General features: G+C 36.4%; 1 protein-coding gene and 1 long non-coding RNA gene across 4 annotated transcripts in view; one reads left to right on the top strand and one right to left on the bottom strand.

The window, feature by feature from the left end:
- Positions 1-18556, top strand: part of LOC132124503 (uncharacterized) — a 416676-nt gene that overhangs the window by 191560 nt on the left and 206560 nt on the right. The gene's annotated exons all lie outside the window — the stretch shown is intronic.
- Positions 1-18556, bottom strand: part of LOC132124493 (dipeptidyl aminopeptidase-like protein 6) — a 403008-nt gene that overhangs the window by 172605 nt on the left and 211847 nt on the right. Inside the window, exon 1 of one of the 3 annotated variants that reach the window (XM_059535550.1) lies at positions 9151-9559. The exons of the other annotated variants lie outside the window; for them this stretch is intronic. Within the exon in view, the coding sequence (XP_059391533.1) occupies positions 9151-9207 (57 nt within the window). The 5' untranslated portion in view covers positions 9208-9559. Of the gene's footprint in view, positions 1-9150; positions 9560-18556 lie in introns of those variants that run through there. 3 annotated transcript variants of the gene reach the window in all.

The following is an 18556-nucleotide window of genomic DNA, read 5'->3' on the forward strand; positions in this document are numbered from 1 at the left end:
AATTGACTTGGGCCGTTTAATTACTTTACACCTCGGGTGTGCATTAATACAATGGACCGGAGTAAATTTTTCTGCTTATATTACAGTTCCCACACATCATTCAGATTATATATTTCAAGTTTATGGCAAAAAAAGCCAAGGAAATTGTCTGTAATTTATATTATTAATAGATTAAACAATTTATCCTATTGTTTACTATATTTATTTGCTTGGCCAGTGTCATTGTGGGTTTTGGTTATTTTGCTGTTTTAGGCTTTAAGGATCTTTGAAATAACTGAATAACGGAAGGAGAGCATGTGTGAGACTGAACAGCTGCTGCCGTTAATACTCTTTTCTATAATAATCACATTGGTGATGATGTGAAAGTAATTTAGGAGCCTTAAAGGGCTCAAGTCTTCAAGATGTAATTGGTTTATGTGATGTGACTGACTGCATACTTATTCCGATCAGCAGCCAATCAATCAGAACATCCCTACTAATTACCTAGTACCTAATTAAGTATTAGAGTTTCTTATATCATTGCCCTACTGCATTCTCCCATCGTGTTGTGTTGCATCACGTATGTTAAGGTGCGGTCAAATTAGCAAAATCTGTTGGGCAAATAGATCCGTTACAAAGAGGGTAGTCATGTATGACGAACAGCTTACATGAAAGTAATTTTCAGACCAGCAGCTTTCTTTTTTTCTTTCCTTATTTTGGCTATTCAGGGTTCCTAACAATCACATAAGTTCCTAACAATCACACAAGTGCCTAATTCATATTTGTACAATAATTAAATAAATTACGTGGAAAAACATGATAAGATCATATGATGAACTTCAAATCTAAACAAGGTTAAAATGTTACTAGCGTGTATAAATATTGTTTAAAGGGATAGTTCACTCAAAATGTAAAATTCACTCATCATTTAATCATCATTAAATTATTCCAAAGCTGTAATATTTCTTTCTTCTTCTAAACATAAAAGAAGACATTTCGAAGAATGTGGGTAAGAAAACAGTTTCTGGCCCCCGCTGACTCCACAGTTTTTTTTTCTTTCTTTCTCCCATATAACTGTTTACCCACATTACCCAAAAATCTTATTTTGTGTTCAGCAGAAGAAAGAAATTAATACAGGTTTGGGGGTAAGACAATTTAAAATTTTGTGTGAACTATTAGTGAAGTTTTTTCTTGAGAGACTGAGCTGCCCTATAAATAAAATGATCCAAGACTACATTATAAAGAAATTCTGCACACTGCCTAATGGTTTTCTAATTGTGTTTTTGTGTTTTTGCAATTGATATGAAACAGAGACTTAAACCCATCACTTCTGGACACCAGCACCACTCGGCTGTACAGTATCCTCATAAGAATACACACACACACACACACACACACACACACACACACACACACAAAAAACATTTTGTTGAGATTTTGAAAAATCTGCCTGTCACGTCAAAGTGATGCACTATTATAATCTTATTTCGTCCTACCATTTGCACCAACGCCCACTGGCAGCTGGCATTTGTCTTGTGAGTGATGGTGATTTTGCGGGTTTGTGAATTTAAGGAAAAATATGGTCACTCACACACATGATTCAAGTGGGTGAGGGGTTGTGTGTGTGTGTTTGTGTGTATGTGTGTGCGTGCGTGCGCTCATGTGAGGTCTCTGATAAATGCAACCATGAGTGTGTGTTTATGTTTGTGTATGTGATTATAGGCTGTGAATGCTTTGCTACAGTATGCAGCAGTGCCAGAACAGCATACCTCGTCTCAGCCTATACATCAGTGTGATCAGCCACATATCACTGGATAATAGGTTCCATCTTTTAGCCTTTAGCCACAGACAAGCATGTAGGTGAATGAATATATGTGTTTATGATTATGTGTGTTTATATGTATACTATATATATATATATATATATATATATATATATATATATATATATGTGATAGGTAAAAAATTGATAGCCTGAATGCACTGTAAGTTGCTTTGGATAAAAGTGTCTGCTAAATGCATAAATTTAATTATTTAGTATGGGGGGCCATATAAGCCATAATTCATTCTGGCACTCTCACACACATACATTCTCCATTCACGTACATACATTTCTACTCTCACACACATACATTCCCCTTTCACATACATACATTTCTACTCTCACACACATACATTCCCCTTTCACATACATACATTTCTACTCTCACACACATACACTCTCCTTACACATACATACATTTCTACTCTCACACACATACATTCCCCTTTCACATACATACATTTCTACTCTCACACACATACACTCTCCTTACACATTCTTGCTTTACACACATACATTCTCCTTACACATACATATTTTTTTTTGCTTTCACACACATGCATTCTCCTTTTACATATATATATATATATATATATATATATATATATATATCACACTGACAAAACAGTCACACTGAAGGCATCAAGGGCTATTTGACCAAGAAGGAGAGTGATGGGGTGCTGCGCCAGATGACCTGGCCTCCACAGTCACCGGACCTGAACCCAATTGAGATGGTTTAGGGGTGAGCTTTAATATTACAGCATTAAATATTCAGTACAGTAACATGTTAGCATGTGTTGATGTGAGGTGGTTCATAAGATTTGAGTTGAGGCAGACGTGGATAAAGTCTTTTTTCTGTGCATTCCATGCATGTTACAGAAACATTCTCGCCTTTAATTTCCGGTACTTCCAGTTCAAGAACGCCATTATCGCTGACGTTGTCTTGTGTTTAGTGGTTGTCAGAGCGTGCAGTGAGACAGTGTGAGCAGGGCACCGCCCACCCAGCCAATCATCATCGGATTTGTAACGGTGTCAGGCAGCTGATGTGTAGCCTCTAGCCAAAGCATGACACCTCATGCTTTATTCAACCAAATTGTAGTAACGCGACACTTTACATTCTCAGTAAAGATAACGGTGTTGCAACGATGGGAAAAGTAATTAATTAGATTACTCCGTTACTGAAAATTAAACTCCGTTTAATAATGCCATTATACTTAAAACGCTGTTACTCCCAACACTGATGACAAGTGACACATTTTGCAGGTACTTGGTTTTTATTTTGCCACATCACCTCAGGTAGCCTGGTCCAAAGTAGTGCTCCTCATCTACAGAAACATCAAACATGGACAAGAAGAGACTGACAAATCGCTCCTAAAATAACTCAAAAACAGCATGAGGTATTACATAAATCATGACAATTTATGTTTTAAGTTTTATGCTTTTCACAGCCCAACAACAGCTTTGGGGTGCATTTCCCAAAACATCATTAGCCAACTATGGCTGCAAGTTTTATCATAGCTCAATGATTCTGTGTTTCTCTAAACCATGGTTCCAATGAACATTTGATCCAACTTTTCCGCGAACCGGTTCTTTCGGACGGTTCGATTCAATAAACTGGTTGAAAAACCGGTTCAGCGGTTCTTTTACACTCGACGTAATGACGTCATTGGCGATGACGTAATGGCGTCACGTTTATCAAACATTCAAATATATAAAGTCAGTAATCGACTTTAGTCAGTTAAAAACCTCATAATCATGAAACATTTACAATTAAGTTTTGCAACAATGCACCCAAATACAGTAACAGCAATAATTTGCATACGAGGATTTAAGTCTTGAAGATATAAAGTAAATAAATTAGGTGTCATCAGCGCAGAAACCATGATCCACTTACTATACATAATCCATTGCGATGTATTTGTTAGTAAATGAACTTACGTTTCACCAGATTGCCCTTCATTCAAGCCCTCGTTTTACCCACGCTCATAACATTAGCACAGAATCAAAACAAGAACGAGAATCGCTCTAACCGACACGTGCTGCAGTTCAGTATCATCAGCTGCTCTACTCGTGTTCATGTTCTGTTTACTACAAACTCAATTTGTGAATGTGTCATCATTAACTATAAATACAGTTCCTATTAAACATAGAGTCTTTAGAGTCTTAATTATTGTCCAACTTCCCTGAAAACCCCTTTTGGGGTATATCTATATATCTTGTATATCTACAATATACAGATTAGAAAATATTCATCAAAAAAAAAAAAAAAAAAAAATATATATATATATATATATATATATATATATATATATATATATATATATATATATATATATATATATATATATATATATATATATATATACCAATGCAACCGGTTCTTGACTCGAGAATGAGAATCAGCTCATCGGTTCTCAAATCGGACGCGTCCGACAGAAACGATTCTCTGTTCAGTGTACTGGGGATCCGAAAACCGATGCAACCGGTTCTTGACTTGAGAACGAGAACTGCTCCAGCAGTGGGCGTGCGTGTTCGTTCGTCATCTGGCTCGGCTCGGTGTTCATCTTCAGTTCGGTCTTCACAGCAGTTTAGTCAGTGTACTGTTTGAGTAAATGAATTACTCCGGGATATTGGTTTATTCTGACTCAGAGGGAGTGTCAGTCACGTTATAAAAGTTAACAGTTTAAGTAATTTGTGGATTCATGCTTATTGGAGACACGAACCGTTTCAAATGATTCAGTTCGATTTGGTGAACTGGTTCAACCGGTTCACTGCGAAGAAACAGTTAAATTTAACGATTCGTTCACGAATTGGACATCACTAATTGGGATCGGGAAACAGTCGCGACTAACTTGTTAATTTCTCCAATAAAGCACTGTACTTAAATACTTAGTAGTTAAGCAGCAAGCTACACTGGAATATGGGAAGTCCCCCCCCCCCCACCGTGTTTTTCTGTGTCACATTCACAATGGATGAACAAATTACTTGACACTAGAATATTCTTTTATCGTACATAGGAAACAGATCAAGAAAAAAATATGACTGTCAGCATGTTTAGGTCTGTATGTGAGCATGCTCAAAGGCATCATTGATAAATGGATAAAGATTTTCCTGCTGCATCACACCCTTTCGCACACAGCTACATTAGCAGCTTTCTCACTCTATCGTCAAAATGCGATTGCTTCTCCATTAAACCGGGCTATAAGCACAAATAATTAACAAAAAATTAAACACACACACACACACACACACATATATATATATATATATATATATATATATATATATATATATATATATATATATATATATATATATATATATATATATATACATGGCCATCCTGAGGGGGGTGCAGCTTGTGCACCAGGCCCCGCGGCGAACAGGTCATGTTTCTATTTGCTGGACTTCATACCCATAAAAGCCCTTTTCACACTGGATGTTGGTCCTAGAAAATTGCCGGGACATTTTTTTTTTTTTGATCGCCTTCTGTGTGAATGCAAACGCATCCTAGGAATTGATTCCTGGATCGATCCTGGGTTGGGGACCTAGTAATATTGCCGGGTTCAGTCCCAGAACAAGCTCTGTGTGAACAAAAGCCAGAACAAATGCCGTCTCGTAGTGATGATGCACGTCATCATGCGACTCTTTTACCAGATGTTTTGAAGGCAGATCAACATTTGCGACGAAAAAATATGTGCAAACTGTAATGAAGCAGAGATCAGGCAGTTCCTCACTATTTGCGCTGAAGCTGAGATCGTTCACCAGTTTAAGTCAAAGTTAACGAGCCTAGCGTTTTTCGACTACATTACACATCATATCCTGAGGTCACGTGTCATTACAGGACCTTTGCGAGTTGTGTGTAAACACATGCACATATTCCTGGAAAAAACAATTACCCATGTTTTTTCCGGAATTGCAGTCTGAAAGGGGCTAACGATTCACACCTAATAAGAAGGGGTTGCTTTGATGGGAGGTGGGGGGATTCCCCCTCTGGTCTATGCATCCCTGCCTGAGCTGAATTACTTTTATCCCCAGTGGGGATAAAATGAAAAGTATTTTTAAAAACATTGCCATGCAAAACACAGCAACATGACAGAGAAAACAACAAAATCAGACCTGGATTTTTGCTGTTTTGCACCTGTTTTGTGATAATGACGTCTTGGACACGTGCTCTGGTTTAGACGCTTTTAATCCATGATGTCTTTTTACAAAGACAGCAGCATGACGGTATGACACGCCTACTCAAAACTCTTTCAAAACTTTGAAAATTTGCAATGACTTTTTATTGTGACCTAATGTGGAATCTGAATATATTATTATGAGGCTAATGTATTTTGTGTAGCTTTATATAGAAATTAAACACACCGGTTAAGCATTTCTACTTTATTATTTTTAAAATACCCCAAATGCATGTAACACACATAAACCATTTACTTTTGTAATTGTATATTTATTAACTTAATGTTTCATCTGTGTTAGTTAAGGTGGGAATTATGATCATACGATACTGATTGATGGATCTGCAGGGAATCATCTGTCTGCGAGTAATCAATCCCATAAAAGCATGAGAAAGACAGTCCATTCTCAGCACACTGCACAATTAACAGAAATACACAGAAAATATGCTATCAAAATAACAGTAAGTAAATGAGTAAAAATATAATTAAGACCAAATCGATGTTGAGTAACAGCCTGTAGCAACTCATAACGTAATAACTGCACATAATGTAATAAGTATTACATTGTTATAGCAATAAAATGTTCATAATGTAATAATTTTCTCAAAATGTAATAAAATATTGAGCTCAAAATTTTATAACAATTATTACATTATGATATATGTATTACATTATAAACTGACCAAAGATATTATAATATTGTCATAATTATATAATTATACTTATAATAAAGTATAAAGTTTTTCAAGAATAAAGTAAAAATTAAATGAAAATAAAATTTTGATCTGCATCATGCATTTAGATTAGCTTTTTTATTAGTGTTTTTTAAAGTGTTGCACATCTGAACCAATCGCACACATTTCTGTTGAGTTTCAGACGAGTCATCATTGAAATTACAGAGTTTGTTTCAGCATGCACACTCATTCACTCATGGATTCTCTCATCATAATTAACAAAGTACAGATGTACATATGATGTAAGCAAGAGATTAATTCATCATACAGTATATAGACAGCTTCAGTGTTTATAACGGAGTATTTCCTAAACTGACGCTAGACTGAAGTCAGTGATAATATTCTTTGATAATGTAGTAGCCTAAATGTACTTTGATTGCTTTCTCTATATAATTTATCGTTGTTTGTATAACCGTGGAAAAACAGGCCTAACTATGTTTTTTATTAAATTATGATCATGTTAAATACAAATTTGGTCATATTACAAATATTTTACTACATGATACCCATTATCTGGTACGTGCATAAAAATACAGGTATAAGGTGCATTGTTAACAGAATACACTGACATTAGGTTAGGCTACAGCCTTACCCTGAAGTTGGGTCTACCTCCGCCTATGGAGAAAGAAAATACAAATAAAAAGTTTTCTTCACAAATCACACCCTGATTATAAGCTTTTAGTGGCATGAGTTAACACTGTTCCAATCAAAACGTAGTTCAAGCTGCAATCCAACGAGCTGTTTTTGAACATAAGAATACATGACTTCAGAAAAAAATGAAGGGTGTACTTCAAGCTTGAACTGCTTTAATGGCAAGAGAATCCATCATTATATAATCTACCTACAGGTTATGGGACATGATTACATGCAGGGCTGCACGATTATAAAAAAAAATCATAACTGTCGATTACTCTCTTGAAATTATAATTGCAATTATTAATTGCGATTATCACAATATACATCGAATGATGTTCATACCATTGATGATGTAACTGTATGCCATATTTTTATATGAAAATAAACAGGCTGAAAACACTCTAACTGAAAAACCTTTAGTGCTTTTCTATAATATTAAGCCTCAAATGTCAAATATACATCGGATTGGTTTCTTCTTTAAGTTATCAAAAATATGAATGTTATTATAATGTTATACTAAAATGAAATCAATGGAAAAACCCTTAAGAAAAAATAAAAATAAATAAAACCTTTTCTTAAGTGTGCAGAAAACAAAAGTGGACTTTGAACGATTAAATGCCGTTTTGAATGACTACGTAATTGTGGCATCCATAATTGTAATCGTGATTAGAAATTTGATTAATTGTGGAGCCCTTATTACATGCTGTAATTTTTATTGCATTCTTTTATCATTTCCACTACATCGACATGCTCAGTTGACAGGCTTAATTATTACGTGTTTAAACTGTATATAATGTATGACTTTCCTCTTGGGCAATTATTGCCTTTGGGAAACAGTTGAAGAACAGAAGATCTACCAATCCTGTTGTCAAAGTTTGCCTGCCCTTGACGTGTTCACCTGGCCTCTCTCTGCTCTATCTAGCGGGGCTTCTACCTTTCCTACTGCTTTTCCTGCATTGCCCTTTGTTCCTGTCAGTATTGCCTGTGGCTGTTTCTGTACCTGTTTCCACTCTTTCTCTCTTGACATCAAGCAAAGACATTCACTATTGGGGTAGTCAAGGCTAATCTTTTGAAAAAAAAAAGCGGGAAGTCATGTTTTTTAAGCAGTTCACACTAGGAACGGAGAGATACATCATTTCATGATCATGTTGTGGCAAATATGATCTCTGGTGATCATCATTACATTCTTTTTTTGTTGTTGTTGAGGACATGTTCTATTGTTATGACATGAAACAGACAATGTGTGAGGTACACAGAGAAAATATAATAATAATAATAATAATAATAATAATAATAATAATAAACACTAATTCTGACAATAAAAATCAATACAAATAATTCTGACAATATAATAGCATTAATGGTAATTTAATTAATAATTTATCAGCTATCTTGGTAATCATTGGAATCATTTATCATTTAAGAATCTTTTGGTTTTTATGCAAATAGATTTTGCATATGCAAATCAGAATAAACAGCTTATCAGACTTCTTTGTAATATACATTTCCAGCTGACTGAAGCTGATAACTTTAAACCGGTAGGCTACTTTAAACTGTGAAGTTAGTCATCACTAATAGACGTACATGTTCTCCTTGAAGATTAAATGTTCTGGTCATAAAATTTCTCTCAGTATTTCTGGTGCTTACACAAAACATTTAAGACAAATTAGAATATAGATACTTTTTTCTTCTTCAGTTTTATAAATCACCTCATGTTCAGCTAAAACTATTTACTTCTTGAAATTAATAAATTATCTATATCGCTTCAAAGTACATACATAAATAAATCAGTCAGTACCTGATCTTGCTGTTGAGCTGCTTTGGTCGATATATTTGACTCCTTTGCTGTGGTCATGATAACAAATTACCAGAGACAGCAAAAGACATTCAGTTTGTGACGAGACCGCTGGCGGTTACAGAGAGGAGAGACGATGCTGAGGGGAAAACGGTAGAAATGCAGCAAAATCCCAGTTAGATGTGAGATTTGATCTTTAGAGTCTTTCTTCAGAGGATTGGTGTGCCACTGCTGTTAAATTACTCTGAGAAATAGAGAGAGGAGTGAAAGAAAAACGGACACAGAGAACACCGATCACAGCCTGGAAACCGACACCGGTCGACTACGAGTGGAGCTCACACAAGCTTTTCTCATCCCCCTTCACGTGCTTGCCGCCTTTTTCACCCCCGCCTCCATGCACCAGGCGCACACACACGCTTTACTTTCTGCTTGAAGCTAGCAAACTAAAAAAGGTGGTAAGTGTTTGCGTTTGTGATTTTTTTCTTCTTCTCTCTCTCTCTCTTTTCTATTCACATATGAGGGTGCCATTATATTACAGAGCATATTAATGTACAAGGTTACATGGCCACGGAAACCGGGAATAAGAGATTTTTTAAAATATGTTTTCTAGCTGTTCTATATAGGTATAGGTTAATTATGTTTTTTTTTTTTCATTTCACACCTGCAAGGATCAACTAGCTCTCCACAGTTACAACGGCCATTATTGAACCTTAATTCTTTTAGATGAGCCATTCAAACTGTGCCTCACTGTGCCTCTTTTGTCTCAAATTTTGATTATTTTTTCAACATCATAAGAGGCTGAATCCAAAATCTCCCCCTGTACCCTCATTCATTAACAGGGCTGGGCCAAGGGGTCACTTGAGGGCCGTGCACCCCCCCCCCCCCCCCCCCCAAGAGTTGTTGTGCCCCCCTACATATATCAAGAATAATGAAAATAAATTAAACATTGAATTTTCCATGATTTTAATGTAATAAAAATGAGAAAATATATTTGATATTTGTATTTTTTATTTATTTGTTGTTATTTTTTTTACTAAAATAGACCTGTTTTTCTGATTGGTTGCATTGCAGCGTCTCATGCGTCATTACGTCTTTAGTATATTGATGTGACTTGATGCTGGCAACATTTTTTTTTCACTGCATTTTATGGATCGCGTATTGATATTAAATATCTGCTTCTGCAATGCCTTCTTCAGATTTAGAATGTACTAGCACCCTGTCTTCTAATCCAGCACCGCCTACTCCATCTGACATCATGCAAATACCGGTCGGCTCAAACTCGGAGATTAGAGAGAGAGCTGAAGGAGTTGTTACCTGTAGCAGAAGAACGCTTCTCAATATTATTACCATGTTGTTATCTTTAGGTCACATCCCAAAACCATTCAAGCTGGTGGTTATTAAGCCTCTTATTAAGAAACCACAACTAGATCCTAGTGAACTGGCAAAATACAGACCCATTTTAAATGTTCCATTTATGTCAAAACTTTTCGAAAAACTTGTGTCTGCTCAATTTTGCTCCTTTCAGAAAAGAAAAAGATCTGTATGAATATTATTTAAGGTATTTAAGGACAGGCTCTAAGATGGTTTAGATCCTACCTGTCCAATCGCTACGACTTTGTTTATTTAAATTGGGGAGTCATCTAATTTATCATCAGTAAAATATGGAGTGCCACAAGAATCTGCCTTGGGTCCTCTGCTATTTTCAGTATACATGTTGCCCTTTGGTAATATTATTAGAACATGCAGGATTAGTTTCCACTGTTATGCTGATGATACTCAACTACACATCTCATCAAGACCAGATGAAACTTCAAAATTGGCTAACCTAATAGAGTGTGTTAAAAATGTAAAAGTTTGGATGACCAATACTTTTCTCTTATTAAATTTGGATAAGACAGAAATATTACTTATTGGACCAAAAGAAACAGTACACACAATCTTGTAGATTACAATTTGCAACTTCCAAACTCTGGAATAGCCTTCCTGATAATGTTTGGGGTTCAGACACACTCTCTCTGTTTAAATCTAGATTAAAGACACATCTCTTTGGCCAAGCATTCAAATAATGCTTCTCATAATCTTTTACTGACATTATTTCTGTTCAAATGTGCATTATTATTCTTTAGCTTGGGTTAAACAAATTAATTTTACTTGGTTGGAACAGAAGCTATGTTAATTATGTCTCTATTTGTTTCTCTGTTTTGCCACAGGATTGACATCTCTTGGTAATCTAGGATTTAAACAAGCTTCAGTCTGGATCCACAACTCCTGAGAAGAGATGATGCCAACCCCTCAGAGGACCTCAGATGATGCCAACCCTGAAACAACATACAGAATGACCAAATTTTGCTATAAGTTTGACTGCATCATAATAATTGTTGTTAATAGTGTTCATTGTCTGTTTGATTATATCTTTAATTGATTTTTACGTACATTTTTGCCATATTTACAAAAACTGAGTCACCACTGATAAGCTACTACTAAATAATATAGAAACATTAATTTTCTTTAAAGTTGCATTGTAATGATTTGTATCGTAAAAAAAAAAAAAAAAAAAAAAAAAAAAAAAGTATTTCTTTGTAGTTATGATCTAAGTTAGATTATAGTTTGTCAATGTTTTAATTATTATTATTATTATTTTTTTCAGGCTGGCCTACTAGCTGGTGTATTAAAAACGTTAAATCCCTTTTATAATAAGCAAACTAGTTTGTGCTAAATTAAACTGTTCTATAGCATTATAAGTGAACCTGAAAGAAGAAACAATACCATTTACCAAAATCAAGAATGCGATAATGTGGCTAAAGAATCCCGTTTACTAAAATGTATTGCTTATCTGGTTTCTGACTTATACAGGAGACACATCTTCAAATACCTTGTTCAACATTACATTTTTTATAAAGGTAATATGATCCATTTTAATTGATAAAAAATGTCCAGGCAAACGATTCAGGTCTAAATCAGGTCTCACAGGTAATATTTTTAAATTTGGAAACAATCCAGTTGGTACCCCATTCTAAATATTAATTAATTCTCTTTTTATTTCTCCTGAAGGTCTCTTCTGTTCTGCTTTTTGAAAATACTTTTCTCTGTTAATTAAGGCCAAGCCAAAGGCAAATTATTCTAGGATCCCTAAAGACATCTAATCATGAGAGGTCACGTGACTCCAAAACCAAAACTCTCAGTGTGGATTTGCTCATGTCCTGCAAGGGTGGAGCTCTTGGTTCAGGAAGGTACAAGGTAACAGTAGTGCCATTTGGCACTGTCTATTAATAAATACGCATAAGGTACTTTATCATTATCCCCTGCCAGCAAAAGACAAGAGAAAGCCTGTATGAGCCCAACCACATACTGAGCAACACAAACTTGATGGTCCATCCATCAGCATTAAAAAGTACTTAACACGTATTGTGAGTTCAATAGCAGGAAGTTCAATGTCAACACACTGTCCCTCTTATCATATGTTATTCAAATGTTGATTGAGAGTAAAATGACACATAATTTTATCCTTCTGAGATGAGTGGCTTGCAGAGTGTGAAGCTGAGCAGGCTGATCAACCTCCCATGAGCTCACATTCCCTGTGCAAAACTGCAACAGTTTTGCCATCTGAGTTCTGCTCCACTACTTGTCCTTCAAATCAACTCTTATTTTTCATCAACCCCATGATGGGTGAAATGAAAGATCTCTTCTCGGTAAATCAATCAACTCCAAGCTAATGGCTTTCGTTTTGGACACAGTTGCCAGCAGCATGCACTTGCTGAAGGATACAGCCACTCAGCTAGCCACATAATAGATGTTATTATGCTGCAGTAGGGCCTGTGCAGTGTATACACAGCCTTATTGGTAATACTGACAAATAACTATTCAGAAAATGATAGATGACCTTGGTTGGCAGGTCTTTAAATACACATTTTGCAGAGTATTACAGATGAACTGGCTGACAAAGGCAGACCGGATGAAAGTATTCCCTAGCCTAATTACTAAACTCCAGTGCCAACCTCAATGGCTTCCACATTATTAACCATTCAGTGTGTGATGTTACATAAAAACCACAATGAATGATTAAATTTGAACCTTATTAATAATCCAACATTAATAAATGTAGTTATCCATATAACTAGCTCTATACAACTATTATTATTATTATTATTATTATTATTATTATCTTTCTTGGAGCTTGACAGACATGGTCATTCATGGAACTCATTTTATGGAGAATAAAAAATTACTTAAATGTTGTTCAAAAAGTCTTAAGTTTTCAAGTTTTCAGCATACAACTTGGGAATGACATAAGGATGAGTAAATCTAGGATAAATCTCCATTTTTGAGGTGCACTTTAACAATGGCATCAACTTTTCAAGCTTGCTGCCTTATTATATACTTAATTTGTTTGAGCACTTTAAGGAAAGGGAGGACAAGCACCAGAAACTGAGAGATTCAATTAAAGAACAGGGAAGGTTGGGTGAAGTTAAGTTCAATAAATTTGTGAAGGCCTTTTGAGTGAGCCCTGATTAATTCCCCCAGCTACACAGTCTAACATGAACTCATATTTCACTCATATAAGGCCGTGAAACAACAGCAAGGCTGTGGCCAAACAGTCAATTATATTACACTCTCGGGAAAACGGCTTTTAGCTATAAATTTTATCTCTTTTAAGAGAACTTCAAATGCTGAAAATCCCTGCTAAGGGTGCAGTCCAGCAATAGTTTTAAACAGAAACTTTTGGCCTTTTTCTTCTTTTCAGCTGCTGAAAAGCAGCAGACTGAGTGAAAATCCAGGCTTTGAGCATAGATAGTACTGTCATTCCTTTGTTGACTCTTAAACGTAAGATTTTAAAATCCTACCCCTAAATCCACCCAACACCCCAGAGCTTTCAAGATAAAGGCAAATCTGCTGTTGATTTCAAAGTCTGAAGTTTCCTCTTTCTCACAGTAAACTGTCATCCTCAGTGCCTCATAAAATCAAAGAACAAAGCAAATGTAAGAAACAGAGTAACATTTATTCAGGAGGAGCATCAAAACCTTGATCCAGTCAATGGAGTTTCTGTCAAACAGGTCTGTATGTGGAGATCCAGCTTACTGATTTAATTAATTAAATATATAGACAGAAAAATCTGTAGAAGTTTATCCCAATAGAATTCAATGCATCAGAAAGTGATTGTGTGTCTGTGAGTGTCTGCTGTGTAAGACCTTCACACTGTGCTTAACCAAATCTTTGAGAGTTATCGTAGCATCAATTTTAACCCTGGGTTATGAAAAGTTTCTGCTGTACTAATACCAAATTGTAGAGCAAAAAACTGATGCAGTGCAAGAGTGCTATATTCATTCAATCAATGTTACTTACCTCATAAATGTACAAGTAAGAACGTTAACCCATGCAGGTTTTATACAGTAAATCTATGGCTGAAGTCATTAAAATTCTTAAAAGTATGAATAGAATGAAACATGAGATGAATACATTCACCTGGGTTTTAGAATGATACTGACTCAAATGTGAAAGCTCATAGGCTATATATCAAATATTTATACAACAGTTATTTCTATGCCTTGGATTTGATTGATCGAGCAGCATTCTAAGAAAGCTGATATAACAGTCCAAAAGAACTGAGACTTTTCACTGTTTGTTTCACTCCTCTTGACATTCTGTGCATTTATTGGTGGGGATGCTTTCTGCAGGTTACTGTTACAGAATATTTTAATGCTAGTTCCATATATAGTTCACTATATCTATCTATCTATCTATCTATCTATCTATCTATCTATATATATATATATATATATATATATATATATATATATATATATATATATATATATATATATATATATATATATTTTTTTTTTTTTTTTTGCATCAGAGTGATAAGCATTTCTGTAGAGTCAGCAGAATAACTTTGTACTTTTCCCAAAGCAGACATTTCTTATGTCAGAGCATCCTGACCATGTAAATGCTCATTTCAGTACTCTCATGCTTTGTTCACTTAATGCCATTAATTTTAAAACTTCTTATACTGGCAAATAACTAAAACGTCTCAGGTTACGTATGAACCAGGTGCTGCATCTGAACAATTTGGGAATGCCTCTGTGTGACTACGTTCTGAAGCACATATGTAATCAGTCCAATGGAGAAGCAAGACGTCACGAGCTGGGTAATGTGAGCAACAAGAAAGCTTAAAAGTGCACGCTGAACAGCGCATGCTAGCTTTTGATAAAATGAAAGGAGTGCCTACAGAGTTGCAGGGAGTATTGCAGAGAGACGCAGCGTCTTGTTCACTTTAGGGAACCATGGTTAAATACATAACCTGAGATGTCTCCCCTAGGGCTGTGTCAAAACGCTTTGGGAATAAGCATGTCCTCTATCTGCACCACACTATCAAGTCCATGTCTGTTATGAATCAAGTGAGTACATCTAAGATGAGAGAACTTGGGATCCTGGAGTAGAGGCAAGTTCCAGATTATAGAACCGAACAAATGTATGTATGTGGAGGGGACCAGCCTTCCACATCACAAATGTCCAGCAAGGAAGCACCCAAAAATAAGGACTTGAAGTCTGCCATATTCTGGGACGAGTGAGCTCTGACCCCTATAGGTGACAGGAAGCCAAAGGACTCGTAAGCAAGTGAGATGGCCTTGACCACCCACCAAAAGCTGCGATTGTCATCCGCATCTGGTCAGGGAAGCACGGTTCTGTGATCAGTAGTAAAACTCCATCTGAAAGCCAGGGGGCGCTCATGCGGAACCTACAAACACACCCAGCAGAAGAAATTTAAGAAATCCCTATTGCAGATGCTGATTAAACAGAAAATTTAATTGATTCAATGTGACTAATAAACACGACTTTGAAAATATATGTTTTATCTGAGTTTGTCTTATATTTTTTTATTATAATAAAGTATATAATAATGCAGTGCTAATCGGCATAGGCTTTATCACTGCTCACACTGTAAAAAATACAACTCACAAAAACTGTAATGACCATGAAATTGCCGCATGTGCAATGAAGCGCGCTAACACCGAACAGTCAAAGGAGCCTCACCCTAACTGTGGTGGATACGGTGAATAGGCTAAAGCCCCAAAAAGTCAGCGTACTCCTTTAACTTGCACTTATAATGCTTGTTTTGTAACATGTTTTGTGTTAACAATTTACAATGTTAAACATAGAACATTTAAAGTATTTAGGACCGATTGAATGAGATAGCACTTTGAATGTTTTTTTTTTCTGCCTACTCATTTATTTTAATTTTTTTAAGAATGAGTATGACTAAAGTTACCAATGTGTTGCTGCTGGTTTGAAATAAAACCTGGACCAAAATATCAAGCATGTAGTAGTTTTTTTTAACCTTGTGATGCTGTTTAAAAACACATTTTTAGTCAACTGAACGTACTTTATTAAGTCAAGTGAAAATAACATTAAAAGTTGAAATTACTTAACAAAAGCTGAACAAATCAGCTGAACAAAAGATTTTAAGTTGGGAGACATGTGACCTTACTCAGTGAATTGTGTTAAGTGAACTAATTCATTTAAAAGTTGAGTAAACTCAAAAAAGCTGTGCAGCAAATTATCTTGTAATTTTAAGTTAAGTCAACTTTTCTTTTTTTACAGTGTAGAATACTATGAAATATGTTGTGTGCCTTATTCTGTGTAAGAAGCCACATTATCTCAAAGAAGGATTCTTTTTCAAACACTCAACTGACGTTACAAAGTGAGTTTGGAATAAAAATGTTATTAAATTTGGAATATTCACGTGCTTTCAGATGGAGCAGCATTTACTGCACATAGCCACTGTTCACTGAAAAACTTTTGAAAACAGCATTCATAATCACAGAACAATTTCTTTGATTTCATAATTGCAAGATTAAATAGGTCTGCGATAGGTCTTATGAATGTTGTTTTTCGTAACTTGTTAGTGAACTAAGGCTCTATATAGTAATGGCTGCACTATCTGAAAGCATGTGATGGAGATTTTCTACTGATCACAGAACCAGCTTTATTGTCAAGATGCACATGACAATCATATTTGATTAATTGTGCAGCCCTACTCAACAGAGCAGATTTACCCTCTCCTGCTCAGCTTACCAGAAGGGAGGAGGACAGAAGGCTTGCAGCACTATTGGTCCTGGCTTAGAGGTGGGCACTTTAGGGACATAACCGGGTCTCAGTTAAATGAATGCCCTAACCATGCAAACTCTAGGCAAGAGGGTGAAACTGACAGTGTCTGAAGATCCCCTATTCTCCTGTGTGAGGATTTAGCAAGGAGAAAGACTATTTTCGAGGTGAAGAACTTCGATGTGGAACCTCCTTAACTGGTTCAAAGGGGGCATTTCACAAGCCCTCCAGAACCATTGACAGGTCCAACGAGGGCACCTTTGTGCACTGTGCTGGCCTCTGCTTCAAAGTGCCATGGAGGAAACGAGTAACGAGTGGGTTTCTTCCCAATTACTGACCAACCAGAGGGGCATGGTAAGCAGCTATCATGGTGGAAACTCTGGACTTGAGTATGGTCTCAACAACCTTGAGAGACCGGATGCTAAGAGTTGTGCCCACTCATGGTCCATGCCCACAGCTTCCATTAAACTGAGTGGGGTTGAAGGATGGATCAGAATATCCAAGGAAGAGCCATTGAGAAGTGACACAATGTCTCTGAACCATACTCGGGCAGGCCAGAAAGGGGCTACAAGTAGAAGATGGACCCCATCCCAAGGTTGCACCTTGGGGAAAACCTCTTGGTCCTGTTAGAACCAAATTGATATGAGCAGGCGACAGACGTGCCTGCATTGTCCATGGAATCCCACACCACACCAAGATAATTGGTTCTCTGTGTTGGAGAAACGTCTCAGGTTACGAATGTAACCTTGGTTCCCTGAGTAGGGAATGAGACACTGCTTCCTCTAGGGGTCGCTATGGGGAACACCTCGTCGTGACCCGTGTCTGAAGCATACAATGAAAAAACTCGTTGGCCGGTGACAGCCTCTGACGTCACTACCGGCGCGACTATAAATAAGCGCCCGGAGAGCACGTCATTTACTTCTTCGTCTGAAGCTTGCGTCCGAAGCATGGCTTAGGAAGCTAGAGGATGCAGTGTCTCGTTCCCTACTCAGGGAACCAAGGTTAACTTTTCCTCGAAAAGAGAGACAGACGAGAGCGGAGATTTTTCATAGAAAAACGCTCGCAGTGCACGCAGATCGCCCCCTTTTATTATTTATTTATTTTATTAGGCACATTTTATTATTAATGCGCACACTTTATATGATGACTTGTGGACTGTTCAGCTGTAACACCCACTGACTGCAATGATAGAGCTTGGAATAGCCAGGACAATTTTTAATATAACTCGGGCTGGATTTGTCTGAAAGAAGAAAATCATATACACCTACAGTGCCCTGCTTGGAGGGTGAGTAAACACAAGCTAATT

The sequence above is a fragment of the Carassius carassius genome, chromosome 42 (genome assembly GCF_963082965.1).
Source record: "Carassius carassius chromosome 42, fCarCar2.1, whole genome shotgun sequence".
NCBI lineage: Eukaryota > Metazoa > Chordata > Actinopteri > Cypriniformes > Cyprinidae > Carassius > Carassius carassius.